Genomic DNA, 19980 nt, shown 5'->3' with positions numbered 1-19980 from the left:
CGATGGCAAAAAGGTTAGCCATCACTGCCATATACCATTTCAGACAATTATCCAATCTTTTCTTTAAAATCTCCAGTGATGGTGCACCCACAACTTCTGAAGGCAAGCCATTCCACTGATTAATTCTCACTGTCAGGAAATTTCCTCTTAGTTCTACTTGGTTTCCTTAAATAAATTTCCATCCACTAATTCTTGTCCTGCCTTCAGGTGCTTTGGAGAATAGGTTGACCATCCCTTAGTATAATAGTTTTTTTTTTAATTTGATTTATATGCCGCCCTTTATATGCCTCCCTTTATATGCCGTCCATTTATATGCCATCCGGAGACTCAGGGTGGCTTACAATGCGTTACGCAATAGCCTTCATCCTTTTGTATATTTATACAAAGTCAGCTTTTTGCCCCCACAAACTGGGTCCTCATTTTACCTACCTTAGAAAGGATGGAAGGCTGAGTCAACCTTGAGCCTGGTGGGATTTGAACCTGCAGTAATTGCAGGCAGCTGGTCTTAATAACAGGGTGCTTTAGACCACTGTACTACCAAAGCTCATAATAGTACAGCCTTTATTGTCATTTTACATCATGTATACAACAAAATTGGTTTAAAAAAAAATCTCTTCCTTGTGGCAGCCCGTTAGATATTTGGAAGACCGCTATCATGACCTTCTTTTCATTAAACTAGACAGACAGACATCTTTGCCATTAATAGTAAGGTCAAAGATAAAATTGCAAAGCAGAGAAAATACCTTTGGGAAGATGAGGGGATAAAAAAAATTATGGACTGTGCAGAAATGAATAGATTGACTTTAAGGATTAAAAATAGGGAAGAGATAGAGTATTATAGAATATGGAACTGTTTCTATTATTGGTTGGAAAAGAGATATAAAAAATAAAAGCTTTATGGTTATATTTAAAAATTTGATAGGCAGAATTTTGTTTTAGTAAGGAAATATTAAAATGGTTTGTATAAAGATCAAGATAGAAGAAAGTTCCTTTTTTGGAAGAAGAATAAGAATGACTGAAGATAACACCGAGGTGTTACAGGGACGGGGTGACAGATGTACTAAATGTTTGTTTGTTTTTATAAAAAATAATAAAAAGTTATTTACAATATATATATATATACGTGTGTGTGTGTATATATATATATATATATATATATATATATATATATATATATATATATATATATATATATATTTCTTACTTCTTCGTAGGGTTTATGTGTGTTTTTCTTCTAGCCAGGTTTTCCCTACGTAGCCAAGGTTTTTTTGTAGCTCCAGCTCAGTAGAATCTCATCTACTCGGTTCTGGGCTTTTTTCCTTTCTAACACCTAGCAAGCTCTCACTGCTAGGTGGGAGACCTAAATAGATCCATTTCTAGCTCTTTGGAAAACTGATGACAGCTAACGAGCTAGAAATGGATCTATTTAGGTCTCCCACCTAGCAGTGAGAGCTTGCTAGGTGTTAGAAAAGAAAAAAGCCCAGAACCAAGTAGATGAGATTCTACTGAGCTGGAGCTACAAAAAAACCTTGGCTACGTAGGGAAAACCTGGCTAGAAGAAATATATATATATATATATATATATATATATATATATATATATATATATATATATATATATATACATACATACATACATACATACATACATACATATATATATATATATATATATATATATTAAGGTCAAAGACTACATCTTTCCTTTTTCACAGTCTGTTTGAGCTGTTTCATCGCAATGATTTTCTGATACTCTCCCCAAACAGATTGTCCTTTGAAGCCCATTTCTCTTCATGGCGATACCATGGCCTGCAGGAGAAGACAGGTCCAGACTGCAGTGATTTTACAGTTGAGATGCCCTCTAGAGGTCTTGGGTATCCTTGCTTTCCCCGTCAACTTTCTATCCTCCATATGCTCTGGACTGTAATTCTCACAGTTGATTGTCAGTGCCCCTACAGCCCGAGGCTAATGGGAATGAAAGTTCAAAACTTCTGGAGACCACCAAATTGCCTGTCCCTGTGATTAATGATTTTGGGTTAAGACGTGTGAAGGACTCTGCTCCATATCAACACGGCTAATTGCATCCATCTCTGAGAACTTGTCTCTGTAGCACGTTGCAGTCTTAGGGGACACTGTTATACGTGCTCTTCATTGGTGGCATCCGGATTATGGATGCCACCAAAGAAAACTTCTAGAATTGGCTGCAGTGTGATAGAGCAGCAAAACAGTGATTGCTCTCGGGTGAGTGTTTGTATTGCATGCATGTTTTATTTGGGGAAAATAATGCAAATTCTGCCTCATGAATTGCACAGTTTTACTGTTATTTCCTCACAAAGCTCAGTAGAAATCATGCCTCCATTTCACCAATGTTGGGCTGCCAGATTGTGGAAAATAAACCACCAGCAGGCGGTAGGCTATAGATGGCTCACTCTTGCTTTGGTGATGGCTTAATCCCAATAAATAAGCATCAGACTTCGAATTAAACTGAAACAGTCTCCTTTTGAATCCTCTATCCAGGGTTGTCTATGGAATACAGTCCAAAAAGTGAAGATGATGGCTGAAAGGGTGTAATTGAAATTCTGCCTTGACACACTAAAAAACAAGTAGAGCTTCCATTATACCCGTGATGGCGAACCTATGGCACACATGCCACAGGTGGCACGTGGAGCCATATTGGTGGGCACGCGAGCTCTGCTCCGGAGCGCATGCGTGTGCCAGCCAGCTGATTTTCAGGCCTTCTGGGCCCACTGGAAGTAGGGAAACAGGCTGTTTCCTGCCTCCGGAGGGCCTGGGGAGGTGGGGAAGGCCTGTTTTTTCGCTCTCCCCAGGCACCAAAACCTCTCTAGGAGCCTGGGTAGGACAAAAACAGCCTTCCCCACACCCCCTGGAGGTCCTCCGGAAGCCAGAAATGGCCCGTTTGCCTACTTCTGGTCCCAGCAGAAGTTGGCAAACAGGCCGTTTCCAGCCTCTCCAGGCTCCTAGAGAGGCTCTGGAGCCTGGGGACCACAAAAAACGGGTCTGTCCACTGTGCCATTGCGTGCCAAAAGCGGGGGGAGTGCAGGCGGGTCACGTGCACATGGGCGGGGACAGTGCACATAGAATTATGGGTGTGGGCATACGCATGTGCGCTCCCCCCCGTGCTCCCCCCTGCCTTTGGCACACAATGGCAAAAAGGTTAGCCATCACTGCATTATACCATCGCAACCACTATCTTGACTTTTGCGGTTATATATTTCAGATAACCCCATTTCTGTCTTTTTTTAAAAAAAATTGATCTATTTTATTTTCCTCCTAAAGTTTTTTTAAAAAAATTTGTATTTTAATTTTAACTCTTTCTGTGAACCCCTTGAAAAGGTGAGTCAAAGTGACGCAGGGCTGAAGGCAGTCAGTCAATCCATCAGCCAGCGTGTTAGAGAAATCATTCAAGATGGGTTTTAATCAGAGGTGGGTTTCAACAGGTTCTGACCAGTTCTGGAGAACCAGTAGCGGAAATTTTGAGTAGTTCGGAGAACCGGTAGTAAAAATTCTGACTGGCTCCGCCCCCATCTATTCGCTCCCTCCCAAGTCCCAGCTGATCGGGAGGAAATGGGGATTTTGCAGTATCCTTCCCCTGGAGTGGGGTGGAAATGGAGATTTTACAATATCCTCCCCCTGCCACGCCCACCAAGCCATGCCACGCCCACCAAGCCATGCCACACCCACAGAACCGGTAGTAAAAAAATTTGAAACCCATCACTGGTTTTAATGTAAAATAAGGACATTTTAAATCCCTACACGACCCCAAAAGAACACCTTGTCAGGCCAAACACAAATAATCTTACCTTCCACCAGGGACGTTAACAAGGTGACGTTTGCTGCTTTGCGCCTTCCAGCGGGTAGATTTAACCCTATCTTCTCCAACCTTTCTCTTAAACATCTTCCACCATTTTTAGATTTTGCCCTAAAAACAGGAAAGCAGAAAAACGAAACAATCTGAATGGGATTTAAAAACAAACAAACAAACTAAGGAACCAAATCACCCTTAATTTCCAAAATCTGTTCTTCAACAATTCTAGGAAGAGACTTAGGACTGTTTGTAAATTTTGCAATTAAATTATGGTTCATGGTTTGGTAACGACTTCTTACATGCATCAAAATTAATATAAAAAACACATACAGATGGTCCTTGCTTGACTGCTCACTTAGCAATCGTTCAAATTACATCGGACCACCCCAGAGCTACTTACAAATCAGTTGTGGACTTCTAATGACTGCGCCCCTCCCCCACCCCGTGGTCATGTGATCACATTTTTGGCACTTGGCAGTCAGCTTCCATATACATCTGTTTGCAATGTCCCATGGTCACGTGACTGCAATTTTTGGTGTTTCTTGCCAATTTCCGGTGTCTGCTTCCAGTTTCTAGCACAAAAAATGCCCACTGAGTCAAACGAATCCATTTAACAATTCTGACGTTCATTAAATGACAGCGGAGTACACTTAATGACCATGGTGTTTGCTTAAGGACCACTGCAAAAAAGATTGTAAAATTGGGCACGGTCACATGGTGACTCACTAACGGATGCCACCACTTATGACTATAATTCTGGGTTCAATTAACAGTTGTAAGTCTAGGTCCTAAGACTACCTACCCTGTTTCCCCCAAAATAAGACATCCCCCGATAATAAGCCCAATCGGGCTTTTGAGCACATGGCAATAAGGCCAAGTGCTCATTTCAAGGTTCAAAAAAAAAAAAAAAAAAAGACAGGGTCTTATTTTCAGGGAACCATGTAGATAGGTAGGTAGGTAGATAGAGATAGAGATAAATGATATATATGTATGTATGTATAGATGATAGATGATAGATCAATAGATGATAGATAGATAGATAGATAGATAGATAGATAGATAGATAGATAGATAGATAGATAGATAGATAGACAGACCAATAGATGATAGATAGAGATAGATAGATAGATAGATAGATAGATAGATAGATAGATAGATAGATAGATAGATAGATAATGGATAGATGATAGATAGATAGGTAGGTAGGTAGATACAGAGAGATAGAGAGATAAATGATATATACGTATGTATGTATAGATGATAGATCAATAGATGATAGATCAATAGATGATAGATGATAGATGACAGATAGATAGATAGATAGATAGATAGATAGATAGATAGATAGAGATAGATAGATAGATATTTATTTGTTTATTTTATTTGTTTTAATTTGTATACCTCCCTTCTCCAGCAGGACTCAGGGCGGTGAACAGCCAGAATAAAACAGAACATACAAAATTTAAAAACAGTTTAAAAATAATTAAATATTTTTGGCCACAATTTAAAACAACCCAATTAAAATCAATTAAATTTAACCAAAAACTGTGGGATCAAGCCAGCCCGGCTAGGTGAAATAAATAAGTTTTCAGGGCCCGATGAAAAGTCCGGAGGTCTGGTATTGTACGTATCTCTGGGGGGAGGTTGTTCCAGAGGGCGGGCGCCGCCACAGAGAAGGCTCTCCCCCTGGGGGTCGCCAGCCGACACTGTCTGGCGGACGGCACCCTGAGGAGGCCCTCTCTGTGCGAACGTACTGGCCGGTGGGAGGCTATTGATGGCAGAAGGCGGTCTTGTAAATACCCCGGCCCTAAGCCATGGAGCGCTTTAAAGGTGGTCACCAACACCTTGAAGCACACCCGGAAGACCACAGGAAGCCAGTGCAGTTCGCGCAGGAGAGGTGTCACCTGGGAGCGCCCCGTCGCTCCCATAATAGAGATAGAGATAGATATATAGATAGATAGATAGATAGATAGATAGATAGATAGATAGATAGATAGATAGATACTGTAGATAGATAGAAAGAAAGAAGGTAGGTAGGTAGGTAGATAGATAGATAGCTATAGATAGCTATAGATATAGAGATAGATGATAGATAGATAGATAGAGATGATAGAAGATAGTGAGAGATATAAATAGATGATATAGATGACACATACCCTGTTTTCCCCAAAATAAGACATCCCCTGATAATAAGCCCAATCGGGCTTTTGAGCACATGGCAATAAGGCCAAGCGCTTATTTCAGGGTTCCAAAAAATATAAGACAGGGTCTTATTTTTGGGGAAACACAGTATATATTGTAGTCGTATGGAAACCTGGGGGCAATTTGTTCTGGCTAAGATTTGACCAAGATACTTTGGCTGACCATCTTCTTATTTATTTTTTTAATTACTTATTCATTCAGTTTATATGGTGCCCATCGCAAATTTACAACTGTAAAAACAGACCCTTCGATCACAGTTTTAACAAACCAAACAAATGAACGTTGTGAATTCCTACCGCCGAAGGACGCCACCAAGGAGAGAAGCGTTGAGGCATTCTGGGGGCGAGAGCCTCCTCTGAACTTCACCCACGGTCACTTTGTACTTGGAGGTGGAGCTGAGGAGGGACAACCGTCCTGGAACAGAGCAGAAGACTTCGCTTGGATTGGTCACCCCTCCTATCAGGGTGTCCTTGTTCATGGTCAGGGAAGAGATGGTGGTCCCGTTGGCCTTCGAAGGGATGGGCACTAGAAGATCAGGACAAATGAAGAATGAAGGAGTGACAGCTATAACAAAGCATGGGTTCATTTAGGATTAAGCAGCCATAATAACACAGCCATTGTTCTGATCTAGGCTTCCTTAGAAAGTATAAAGCACAATCTTAGTCCCGCAAAACCTCTTTAATTCATACGGCTGTAAATCACTTTCATTTACAGTCCACAAGGCTTGATAAACAATGTATCTCAGGGGGCTTTTCTGGGATGAAATGATGGGCAGCCTGCATAAGCTTCTTTGGAAGCAAAAATACAATATACGCACAATAAATGAATAAGTCCAAGGAATTCTTATTATTTAGTTCCTGGCCAAAACTTTCTTAAAACCACCAAAGAACCATCAAAGAAACACCAAGAACACTCCCACCAACACTAGTATATAAAAATAAGAGCGAATCCCCACTCCTTTCTAGCTCTGATGATATTATCTAGTTTGGTAATTAAATGCCACCAAGCTCAGAGAACTCTAAGGACCCCATAGCTCTCTTAAAAGTTTTTACTATGCTTTAAAACTTTGGAACACCCAGCTCTACATATCCTCTCTTTTGATTAAAAAACAAACAAAGGAAACTTCCTCACTCGTAATCTTTAATTTGTTTTGATAACAAGATCAGGAACAAAAGTTGTTTCCCTCTACCTCAGTGTTTCTCAAACTTGGTAAGTTTCTGATTGGCCAACTTCAACTTCCACAGTTCCCTAGCCAGCATGAGGAATTCTGGGAGTTGAAATTCACTCATTTTAAAGTTGCCAAGTTTGAGGAACACAGCTCTACCTCATGTATAGTATGTGATGCCTGGGAACGTGCGATCAGTTGTACAAAAACAACTTACATAAGCTAGAGTTCTTACACAGCAAAGGATAGATATCTGATTAAGTGGCGTGACCCATTTTGCAGCCAATAAAATGTATCCTTGTGAATGTATAAGCTCATCATGAATAGTGAAGTATGAATTAAGAACTTAGACAGTGTCCACATCACGTGGCTTCCCAACCAGGATTGCTTATACGAATGGTAGAGAAGGTTTTCAAAGCAATCTCCCATTGGGAGGGAATCAAAACTAATAGCTCCACATGGGCTCAGACTAGGATGAAGAAATGTGTCAGTTGTGGTTTGTCTCCCTTTTTAATTTTTCAGTTCTAAGGCCACTCAATTCTCTTTCAGTTTGTTTTTTAAAGAATGCATTACAGACAGTCCTCAACTTATAACCATTCATTTGGTGACTGTTCAAAATTACGACAACCCTCAAAACAGTGGCATGCAACTGTCCCCCGCACTTATGACTTATGCCACAGCATCTCCACAATCACATGATCAAAATTCGGGCCCTTGGCAATTGTATTTACAACGGTTGCAACATGCTAGGATCATATGTGTCAGCCACCAGACGTTGCACCCCACATGACCCCTGGGGGAATTGTGGATTGGATGATTTATGCCAGACAGTTGGGGGAAGGATTTTGGGGATGCTTTCTATATGTAATTTTCGCGCCTTTTGCCTCAGACCTTGCTTTTCTTTGCTTGCATTCAGTTCATACTCAGTAAAAGTACCTTTCTCTATGAAAATGGAGTCGGGGTTTTTCTTTCTTGAGTATTGAAAGGAGGCAAGCCTGATAATATGATTGTTACTTGCGACCTCCCCAGCTGGCTTCTGACATGCTAAGTCAATGGGTGGGAGCCAGATTCGCAACGACCACAGGATTCACTGAATTGCAGTGATTCACTTAACAACCATGGCAAAAGGGTCGTAAGATTGGGTGTGATTCACTTAACAACCACCTTGCTTAGCAACCAAAATTCTTGTCTCAGTTGTAGTCATAACTTGAGGATTAGGTCATTGTTAGGTCATTCTGTGCATAATTCTTTTAACATCCCCATTTGGTTTGCGATTTTGACCAATATAGAGTTTTTGCCAATAAACGTTTGTACATAAGTTCAAGTAAATTTCCCTAGTATGCTTTAAAAAAAAAAAAAAAAAAAACCTGACAAGCTGCACTAAAAAATCTTGTAATGCTTTTTGCTTGTTTCACGATTTTTAAAAGATCCATTAAAATAAAACCAACTTCATTTGTCATTTACAACTTCTCTTAAAATGCAATATTTTAATCCTAATTTATCTTAATGCATGCATATTTCCTTGATGTATAGATCCTGATGCTTTGCACATTTATAAATATGAGTTTTCCCCTTCCTTAAACTGGATGAAGACCTGACTCTTGGTTTCAATTACAACCTAGTTCTTTAATCAGTTTGGGTGTTTAAGATTTTAATAGCTACTTTGGCTACTAGTTTACTGCTTGTATTTTCAGTTATTATGAGCCCAGTTCAAATTGGATTTATATGCAGTCCAATTACAATAATACCATATTAGATTTGTAACTGATATAATTTCTTTAATTCAAAGCAGATAGAATCCAGCAGCCACTAATTTTTTGAACGCTGAGGAAACTTTTGCTATGGCATTTTCGGAAGTTTCTGAAACAGGTGTTGACTTATGGATCTGCCCCATGTTTTAAATATATTCTGAATCAACATGTTTTGAATTATCTGTAAATGCATGTGGTTAGAAACCATTTGGTATGTCTCCTTCTGGATGAAATCTATGCCGTGGCATATGTCAAGAATGTTCTTTTTTGACTTTTGATTTTAATAGTTCTTGCTTGGAACTATCAGAAATCCTAAAATTATTAAGAAGCTCATAATGGTGGATCATAACATTTGAACTTTATAAAACACTTTATTTTCAGAGCTCTAATTAATCGTGAAATATTATCAGTATCAATCAATCAGAATTTATTACAGCCATAGACCAGAGACCATATATTATCAGTATTATTAAGCAGTATTTTGTTAGATTGCAATGGCATTACACTGTTACAACCATTAATTGATAAAATATTTATAATCTGTTTCACAAATAACCTGTATCGGCATAACTAACCAGTCTTCCCTTCCAGAGGTGGATTTCAGCAGGTTCTGACCAGTTCTGGAGAACCGGTAGAGGAAATTTTGAGCAGTTCGGAGAACCGGTAGTAAAAATTCTGACTGGCCACGTCCCCATCTATTCTCTGCCTCTCAAGTCCCAGCTGATCGGGAGGGAATGGAGATTTTGCAGCAACCTTCCCCTGGAGTGGGGAGGGAATGGAGATTTTACAGTATCCTTCCCCTGCCACGCCCACCAAGCCACACCCATAGAACTGGTAGTAAAAAAATTTGAAACCCACCACTGTTCCCTTCCCTTCTTTTCCCCTTATGCCAATTTAAATCCTAGATCACAGTCGACAATCCATGCTTCTGATGAAGTGACCCAGTGTCTTTTAATAAGATTTTGTTAGTCTGAAAAGTTGTCGCCAAGTTCCTTCAGATCTATAACAGGGAAAGTAGATGAATGACATGTTATGTTTTGTAGAGATTTGTGTTTATGCTTTGTTTACCTGGAAATCGATTCCTAGAAACTCTCACAAGTGGTAAATTTGACCGCATATTATATAGGGACACAACAGAAAGAAAATAAATAAGCTGATTACGGACTTTACTAAACATCCATTATGGACTGATTACGGAAACTGGACTTTCTGGTTTATCTTTGAAGGCGTATCGCTTCTCATCCAAGGAGCTATTCATAATTACATTCATAATTATATTCAAAAGTATTCATAACTATTCAGTTTATGCTTGTATCTGTTACCTATTACATGCTCGACAAAATAAATAAATAAAGCTTCTTTGAAGGCACATCACTTCTCATCCAAGAAGTCTTCAAAGAAAAACCAGAAAGTCCAGTTGCCTCTGGAAAAAGCATCTTTGGGACAACCATGACTTGGATGGCTGAGAATCTCCACAGACATTAAGCAGATTAAAATTATTTTAGTCAACTAATTTAGTCAAATTTAGTTAGTAATTTGAGCTTTAGGTTGCATTGTGATGCTTTGTTTACCTGGGTTTTGATGCCTAGAAATTCTCGCAACTGGCAAATTTCACAATGTATTAAATAAGGATTGAACGGAAAGAAGATTAAAAAAAGTTGATTAAAGTTATCTTAGTCAAATAATTCAGTTAACGATTTGAGCTTTAGGCTGTGTTTTGAAGCTTTGTTTACCTGAGTATAGATTCCTAGGAACTCTCACTGGTGGAAATTTGACAATATATTAAATAGAGACACAATGGAAGGAAAATAAACAATAGTCGGTAGAGCCCTGTCAGGATTAGGGTTAATTGGGCTTTTGATAATCTCATTATTTTGGATCAATTTTGTTCTGATAGGGATGTTTTAAAATGTTTGTAGAACTTAGAACTGATTTTGATTTCTCTGAGAATTCTTCTTCCTATATTCGTTAAGTCCCTTTTATTCAGATTGTTTTGCTTTGATCTCATTCTGAAATCCTTTTGAAGGTTCCTAAAGCAACTGATCTTTTTCTTAAGAAGTTGAAGGAAGTTGATAGGATTGATGTGAACTCCTTCCCTACCCAGCCTTTGGAATAACAACATTCTGTTTTTATTAAACCAGTGGAAGGTTGCTTTAAAAGAATAGGAAAGTCATTTCCTTTTATCTTAAGTGAGGTTAATACAGCAGAAAAATTCTTTCACATATTCTGGATATCCAAGGGAATGTTTAGTAAGGGTTATTGCTTATTGGAGATGCAATTCAGGAATTGAAATATTAATTCACATGGTCTGGACTTGTTTTTGTATACCACATTCAGGGTTGAACTTTATAGGACTATAAATATTGTTGTAGTCTCGGGTTCTTTTTCCATTGTTTATTTTATGGTACTATTATTTTACTTCTGTTTACACTCCTTTCATTTTCTTCCTTTTTAATATTGTAAACAGATAGAGTAGCTCCACAGAGAGATAGGTGGCAAATAGATTTAAACAACAACAGCAAGAGCAACAATGAAAATAATCATAATGATAATGATAATAATACGATTCTAAATTAATTGTACATAAAGGAAATCTGTATTTTGTGGGCTAGATTCCCTGTATCTAAATTTCAGATATTGTGATTGTTTCGTGCAGAAGTATGGTTAAAATAATTATTATCCAAAATTGGAAGGATAAATCTACACACTGATTTGCAGCCACAACATACATACAGTCAGTCAAAATTTGAATTGCCCAAAAAGCCCAGGAAAAGATCAAATTTTTGGAGTTGTTTTGTTTTTGAGATAGTCTTTTTCCTTACTCTCCTAATTATAACACAATGTTTTGTTAACTGTAGTATGCAATTCTTCCCCCCCTCCCCACCGGCTAATTAGTTTGATGCTATAAAAAGACGTTTTTAAAAAAGAATTTAAAACTACAGGTAATTCTCAATTTACAACCATTCATTTAGTGACCTTCAAAATTACAGTGGTGCTTAAAAATGTGACTTATACAACCAGTTCTTACCCTTACAACTGACCCCGCCTCCCCTTTGTCACGTTGATCAAAATTTGGTTGCTTTGCATCTGGCATGTATTTCCAAGAGTTGTAGCATCCTGGGGTCATGTGATGGCCATTTGTGACCTTCTCATCCAACTTCTGGCAAGCGAAGTCACCGGGTAAAGCCAGATTTACTCCAAGACCGCATCACTGCAGTGATCTGCTCAACAACCATGGTCTCAATTTGTGATCGTAAGCTGAGAACTACCTGTATTTTTAAAATGTAAGATTCCCAATGTGTACCGAGCTGTTAGAATTGCTTATTCCTTTTCATGCACAATTTTAAAGAAATGTTTAGAAATGGATTCTTTTTTTAGGTGCTTCTTTTAGAGGGAGAAAATGGAACATTGGTGGTTAGGTTTAGTGAAGGGTGTGTGCTAGAGTCCTTTTTAGCGAAGTATGAAGAGTAGAGTAGAGATTACCAGAGACATATAATAAAGAATTGCAATATTTAATTGTGAACGTTTTAACAGCGGCTAGAATCGTATTTGCTAAAAACTGGAAAGGAGAAAAGATACCTACTGATGAAGAAGTTATTAAGAAAATGATGGACTGTGCTGAAATGAGTAAATTTGACATTTGAAATAAGAGAACAGGAAGATAAACAATATTATTTGATATGGGATTTATTTTATCAATGGATAGATAATAAAATATGGAGATAAATATGAAATGTGAAGTGGACGTTGAGATAAAATAAGTGAAATATTTTATTATGAAAATAAGCTTTGGTCATATATTGATATTTTGAAGATGGGAGAGAGCACAAAAGGATGTTAACCGATCGATGAACTGTCAGTAATTGTTTGGAAGTGATGATGGTTTTATGTTTAATTTTTTTGTTTTTAAAATAAAAATTGTTTTTACAAAAAAAAAAAAAAAGTATAGTAGAGATTCTCTACTTTCTTAGCCAGAGCCTGGGCACATGAGTAACACAATGTACTTTTGGGCTCTGACAGGAGACAACACTCCAAAAAGCTACGCCCCAGTGGCACCCACGGAAAGGAGTTAACTAACACAAGCAAGATGGTGGTTGCGGCTGTGCAATCCAAGCTCCGCCCTGTTTGCACATGCATCCATATCACATGCACATACAATGTAATAGTACGTGGGAATGACTTGGGAGACTGTGGGATGAGATGGTCCCTAGGAAGGATCAGATAAAAGTTGGGGGAGCCCACAACTGAATAACAGGCAAAGAGAGAAACTTAGAAAGGAGCCATCCTAATTAATCAGGTGGTAAAAGGAGATGGCGAGAGATTTGTATTGTCTGATTGGAAGGGATTCTGTTAATATAGCCTTACAATGAAGTAGAATCTCTCATTACTCTTGTCTGGGGTCTCTCTCTCTCTCTCTCTCTCTCTCTCTCTCTCTCTCTCTCTCTCTGTATCTCTCTGTTTCTGTCTCTGTCTCTCTCTCTGTGTATCTCTCTCTCTCTCTCTCTGTGTGTCTATCTGTCTCTTTCTCTGTCTCTGTCTCTCTCTGTCTCTGTCTCTCTCTCTCCGTGTCTCTGTATCTCTCTGTCTCTCTCTCTGTCTCTGTCTCTCTCTCTGTGTGTGTCTCTCTGTGTCTCTCTCTCTCTCTCTCTCTCTCTCTCTCTCTCTGTATCTCTCTGTTTCTGTCTCTCTCTGTGTGTGTGTGTGTGTGTGTGTGTGTGTGTATCTCTCTCTCTCTCTGTCTCTGTCTCTTTCTCTGTCTCTGTCTCTCTCTGTCTCTGTCTCTCTCTCTCCGTGTCTCTGTATCTCTCTGTCTCTCTCTCTGTCTCTGTCTCTCTCTGTGTCTCTCTGTGTCTCTGTCTCTCTCTCTGTCTCTCTCTGTCTCTCTCTGTCTCTGTCTCTCTCTCTGTCTCTCTCTCTCTCTCTCTCTCTCTCTGTATCTCTCTGTTTCTGTCTCTCTCTCTCTCTCTCTCTCTGTATCTCTCTCTTTCTCTCTCTCTCTCTGTCTATCTGTCTCTTTCTCTGTCTCTGTCTCTCTCTCTCCGTGTCTCTGTCTCTCTCTCTGTCTCTCTCTCTCTCTCTCTCTGTCTCTCTCTCTGTCTCTGTCTCTCTGTCTCTGTCTCTCTCTCTCTCCCTCCCTCTCTCTCTCTCTCTCTCTCTCTCTCTCTCACATGTTTGGGAATGTGGGGATCAAGTGAAGAGAGCTACACAAAGTCTGTCTCTTGCCAGGTTTTGTAACCCTGTTTATTCCTGTTGGCTTTGATGGTGTTTTGGATTTGTCCTTGTTTAATTACCGATGGTTTAATGCATGGGTTAAGTTAAGCATCCATATTGGATTGAAATGAATGGAAAGATGGAGTATAAATATTTTAAATACATAAACCTAATACATTCTAATATATTAAAACCTATGTAGGAAGATGTGGGTGCTGCAGAGGAGCACCGAGATGACTTTGGAGAAGGAATTTGGTATTAGCAAAACATGAAGGTAGCCTGGGAAAACAAGAAAGCTTCAGAAACAAACTCCATTTGCCCCTCCTTGATTCTCTTTGGTTTATTTCATTCCATGCCCAAACAAGGCCGGTTGTTGGACACCAAGACTGAGGATCCACTTATTCCTGAGCTTCTTTTGAATCCCGGCGTAAAACATCTGGGGTAGAATTTAATTTCAAAGCAACAGATAATGTGTCTTGTCAATTGTTTTGACAAATGGAATTTATAGGGCGATACCTTATGAATAATGCAATTTCTAGGCACATGTATTTGAGGGAAGATTCAAATTATGGGGTTTTTTTTTTTCCCCCGTAGCTATTAGATAGGTCATAGCAAGTCAAGAAAACCTGTTTGACTGCTTTGAAGTTTATTGGCCTTGGGAAATGCAATTGAAACCTTTCAGTCCCTACTTTTTACAGGCTGTCTTTGCTTACCTTGTTCTAGAACTCCTTCCTTATTCATTTGTAATAGTCTAATCATTATGTATGAAAAAGCATCATGCCTTATTCCGCCAGTTTAACATACTGTATGTACAATGTAGTTCATAACTTACACATTTCCTGCAGTGGAAGTAAAGCTATCCAGATCTAATCTAATCTAATCGGAAGCTTATTTTCAGCAACCAAGAGGCCAATGGCAGGGAAATGCTGTCACAGAGCTCATGACATCACTGTACAAATGCCACAGCTTACGTTATTTGTTCATTGCATAATTCATGCCATTTGCACGAGGATATCGTATCGTGATGTCATTGCGGCTTCAATTAGATTTTTAGGATCTGTAGAAGAGGCCGAGCTGGAAGGTGGGCTTAAACATGTCATTAGTTTGGAATCATTGCATTGTCCCAAAAAGACCAAGTCCAGCCTCTGTGAATTCTATTGATCCTTACCTAGCACCAATTTAGCTTTGACCATTAGTTGACAAGATTATTCTACTATCGTATTATAATGCAGTTAATAAACTGTTCTGTGTTCTGAAGTCAATGAATGCTCCTGGTTATTTGTTCCCGACAGTCTTCTCTTACCACATTCCCAGTTTTTAAAAGTAATATCCACTGATGGATAGGGATGGCAATGGTCAGGTCCTAGTTTTAGACTTGACCTGCCACCTGTAGAAGACAACCAGTTTTGCTATCTCAACAGTCCTCCTGATTCCATCAGAGCTTAAACCAAAACAAACATCAGAACTGAAGAAGCTTCTTGGATGAGAAGCGAAATGTCTTCAAAGAAAAAACAAGAAAGTCCAGTTGCCTCCTGAAAAAGCATCTTTGGGACAACCATGACATGGATGACTGAGAATCTCTAAAGACCTTTAGCTATGCAATTTGGGATGAACACCCTTTGAATGGTGTGGGAGTAGGAATGGATTTCCAGAAAAGTTGAAGACTACAGGAAGCATTAGCCCTAGTCAGGTGACTCTGAGGACACAGATAAAACCTCCAAGTGCTTCAACAGAGGCTCTAAAAGGATGCAGATGACCAGCTGTCTGCAACAGAGGTGGGTTTCAGCAGGTTCTGACCAGTTCTGGAGAACCAGTAGCGGAAATATTGAGGAGTTCGGAGAACCGGTAGTAAAAATTCTGACTGGCCCCGCCCCCGTCTATTCTCTGCTTCCCAACCTCCAGCTGATCGGAAGGAAATGGGGATTTTGCAGTAATCTTCCCCTGGAGTGGGGTGGGAATGGAGAATTTACAGTATCCTTCCCCTGCCACGCCCACCAAGCCACACCCACGGAACCGGTAGTAAAAAGATTTGAAACCCACCACTGGGTCTGCAAGGAATATAAATCCTTCCGTTCCCCACCATCCAGTCAGAGCTGAAGAAGCTTCTTGGATGAGAAGCGAAATGTCTCCAAAGAAAAAACCAGAAAGTTCAGTTGCCTCCTGAAAAAGCACCTTTGAGACTGCCTTAAATCTGTAATCCAAAGCAGGGCATGTGCATTGAAAAGAATCAGGGTTTCAATTGCTTAGCTGCAGGTGCTCTCTTGACATTTATTTTTCGAGCCTCCACGCAACCCCGCTCTGCTCCCAGAGTTCACCTGCTCCCCTTTTGCTAGCATGGAAGGTATTTATGGCAAGGTCTGCAGAGGTCAATGGCCTCAGCCATATTTCAGCCTGTCCTCTGCAATTTCTCCTTTTCCCTGAAGGGTTTTGCTTCTGTTTTTCTCTAAATTCTCCTTATCTGGAAGCGGTAATCTGAGGTTGTGACTGAAAGAGCTGAAGTCTCTTCTTTTGAAGTGGGAAGGTAACACCATTTCCTGCATCCCTCGAATATCTCAGGTGCTTGGTGGGGTGGGGTGGGGGGAAGGGGCCAAACAGGTAGGACAAATGTCACGCAGCCAAGGAGGAAGAAAGCTTGCCAAACGCTAGATTCCAGATTGCCGAATTCTTCCATAACAATTAAACCTGCGTACAAGAAGCTTATCACATCTGATGATCTAACCAGGTGCAAAAAGGGCATGTACGTTCAGGTCCCAGGAAGGCTTTAATCATTGGAACCGCTTGCCACTGGAGTTTAGTTAGCCCCTTTCTTTGTTAGTTTCAGAGGTGTTTGAAATGTGTGTCTTTTTCAACAGACCTGAAATGTTGACATCATTACAGGACACAGAATAACCAAGTTGGAAGGGATCTTGGAGGCCTTCTAGTGCAAACCCTGTTCAAGCAGGAAATCCTATACCAGAGATCTTCAAACTTGGCAGCTTTAAGACTTGTGGACTTCAGCTCCCAGAATTCTCCAACCAGCTGGCTGAAGCTGGCTGGAGAATTCTGGGAGTTGAAGTCCACAAGTCTTAAAGCTGCCAAGTTTGAAGATCTCTGGTGTGAAGGACTTTTGAGCTGGCCTTGGGAAAAAAGGAACAAGGAAGGGAAGGAGGAAAGAAGCCATTAACACTGCAACCACGTAATGGGGGCCCCTAATATTTCCAGGACCACATAGCCTGATTTTATTTATGTACTTAAAACACTAATATAGTCACCCATCCTTCAACCAACTCAGAGAGGCTCCCAATTAAAAATTAAAAGACACATATAATCATTTTAAAATCTGTAAAACTCAGCCAGTTAAAACATAAAGACATTAAAAATGACAAAAACCTGGCCCCCAGTCCATGCTAATGTGCCATTGTCTACTCCAGGGGTCTCCAAACCAGGCAACTTTAAGACTTGTGGACTTCAACTCCCAGAATTCCTCAGCCAGCCATGCAATTCTGGGAGTTGAAGTCCACAAGTCTTAAAGCTGCCAAGTTTGAAGACCTCTGCCCTATACCATCCAATCTCTTCTTAAAAGCCTTCAGTGTTGGAGCACCCACAACTTCTGAAGGCAAGCTTTTCCACTGATCAATTCCACTGACAGGAAATGTCTCCTTATTTCTAGGATGAATCTCTCTTTGATAAGTTTCCATCCATTACTTCTACCTTCTATCCTACCTTCAAGTGTTTTGGAGAATAGATCAACCTCCTCTTTTCTGTGACAGCCTTTCAAATATTGGAAGACTGCTATCATGCTACCCCTAGTCCTTCTCTTCACTAGACTAAAAGGTAAAGGTTCCCCTCGCATATATGTGCTAGTCGTTCCTGACTCTTGGGGGCGGTGCTTATCTCCGTTTCAAAGCCGAAGAGCCAGCGCTGTCCGAAGACGTCTCTGTGGTCATGTGGCCGGCATGACTCAATGCCAAAGGCGCACGGAACGCTGTTACCTTCCCACCCAAGGTGGTCCCTATTTTTCTACTTGCATTTTTTACATGCTTTCGAATTGCTAGGTTGGCAAAAGCTGGGAAAAGTAACGGGAGCTTACCCTGTTACGCGGCAGTAGGGATTCGAACCGCTGAACTGCCGATCTTTCGATCAACAAGCTCAGCGTCTTAGCATCCATTGTCCAGGTTAGCCTCTAGTCCCCCAATCATCTTTGTTGCTCTTGTCTGCACCCTTTCTAGAATCTTAACACCTCTTTTATATCATGGTGACCAAAACTGGATGCAATATTCCAAGTGTGGATTATCAGTGCAGTATAAAGTGGTACCAGCACTTCACGTCATCTTGATGCTATCCTTCTTTTGGTGAATTTGTTTTAAAACAGATTTTTCTTCTGTTGTGTTATCGTTTATAGATAGTCATAGACAGGAGTGAAATCCAGCAGGTTCTGACAGGTTCTGGAGAACTGGTAGCAGAAATTTTGAGTAGTTCGGAGAACCGGCAAATACCACCTCTGGCTGGCCTCAGAGTGGGGTAGGAATGGGGGTTTTGCAGTATCCTTCCCCTGGAGTGGGGAGGTAATAGAGATTTTGCAGTATCCTTCCCCTGCCACGCCCACCAAGCCACACCCACCAAGCCACACCACACCCACCAAGCCATGCCCACAGAACCGGTAGTAAAAAAATTTGTATTTCACCACTGGTCATAGAGAGATAAATATATAGAGCAGCATTTTTCAACCTCGTCAGCTTGAAGATGTGTAGAGTTCAACTCCCAGAATTCTCCCTCCAGCCAATTCCCCAACTTTCCTAACTTCCAGTAATATCACCCTAAGGAAATCAGAAGGACTGAGCTGCTAGAGAAGGGTGGTAGGACTTCTCCCGCAGGGAAACTGGTCAGACAAGTTTTATTTTTGTGCTTTGGGGCTCATGGGTCACTCTGTTTGGGGTAAAGGAAGAATGCCTCCAAAGGTTAAGTGAGCTTTGGTTTCCTGTATTTACAAGAAAGAAAAATGACCCAGAAATCGAATGCAACCATCTTAAAAGGAAGATCCAACAGAAACAAATCTTCCTCTTCCATTACCTTCTTCTCACTCATTTCCTCCACTAGCAGTTAAAAAAAAACCCTCCCTTTTTATGACCCTGTAATCCCTTAATTTGGGGTAGAGTTGGGCAACGGGATGAAGCTGAGCATTAACTGCCTGGATGCCCTTCCTGATGCCAGGCATAGAGTTGGCAGCAAATACTTTTTTTTTCTTTGCGCCCTAGGAGAGAAACATCTGCCCTACCTAGGATTGAACTCTCAACCTTCCAAGTGGGAGACAACAGGAGTAAAATGCTACAGGTTCGGACCGGTTTGGCCGAATAGTGCGTGGTTCAGAGAACTGGTAGCGGCAGCAGTGCGAGGCTCCTCCCACCCACACAGCGTTGTTACTTTCTAGTTTTAACCAGGAAGTGACCTGTTTTTGACCCTCTGCGCATGCACAGAAGGCTTTGCACATGTGCAGAGGGTCCAAGCGCGCATGTGATGCACACAGAGCACGCACTTCTGAACCGATAGGGAAGGTAAGTAGATTTCACCCCTGGGAGATGAGCATCTTCACCACTAGGCCATCTCTTAGTTTCTTCCTTCACTAGCAGTAACCTCCACTAACCATTCTTCAGAGGGCTTTGAACATGGAACTTTTTAGGAAGAAGGTAGCCACTTTTGAATGATACTGGATTTAGTTGGTGGTAGGGAGTGTTTTATAAATTTGCTACAGTTTGTATAAACTTTTAGGAGTCCATGAAAAGTCAAAGAGAAACAAAAGTATGTAAAAAAAATATGGAATAAATAAACTAACCAAATGGCCTGAGTTC

The 19980-nt window shown here is 40.4% G+C and overlaps 1 protein-coding gene across 1 annotated transcript in view; it reads right to left on the bottom strand.

Moving 5' to 3' along the window:
- The window catches only part of TFAP2E (transcription factor AP-2 epsilon), a 62081-nt gene that overhangs the window by 10458 nt on the left and 31643 nt on the right, over window positions 1-19980 (bottom strand). The window contains exons 2-3 of the mRNA XM_070949248.1: window positions 6325-6553; window positions 3822-3940 (exon numbers count right to left, since the gene is read on the bottom strand). Coding sequence (XP_070805349.1) covers window positions 3822-3940; window positions 6325-6553 — 348 coding nt within the window. The remainder of the gene's footprint in view (window positions 1-3821; window positions 3941-6324; window positions 6554-19980) is intronic.

This window comes from Pituophis catenifer, unplaced genomic scaffold (genome assembly GCF_029215685.1).
Source record: "Pituophis catenifer annectens isolate HBS135680 unplaced genomic scaffold, rPitCat1.0.hap2 SCAF_9, whole genome shotgun sequence".
NCBI lineage: Eukaryota > Metazoa > Chordata > Lepidosauria > Squamata > Colubridae > Pituophis > Pituophis catenifer.
Note: the sequence above shows the minus strand (reverse complement) of the source record. Positions and strands in the feature narration are given on the sequence as shown.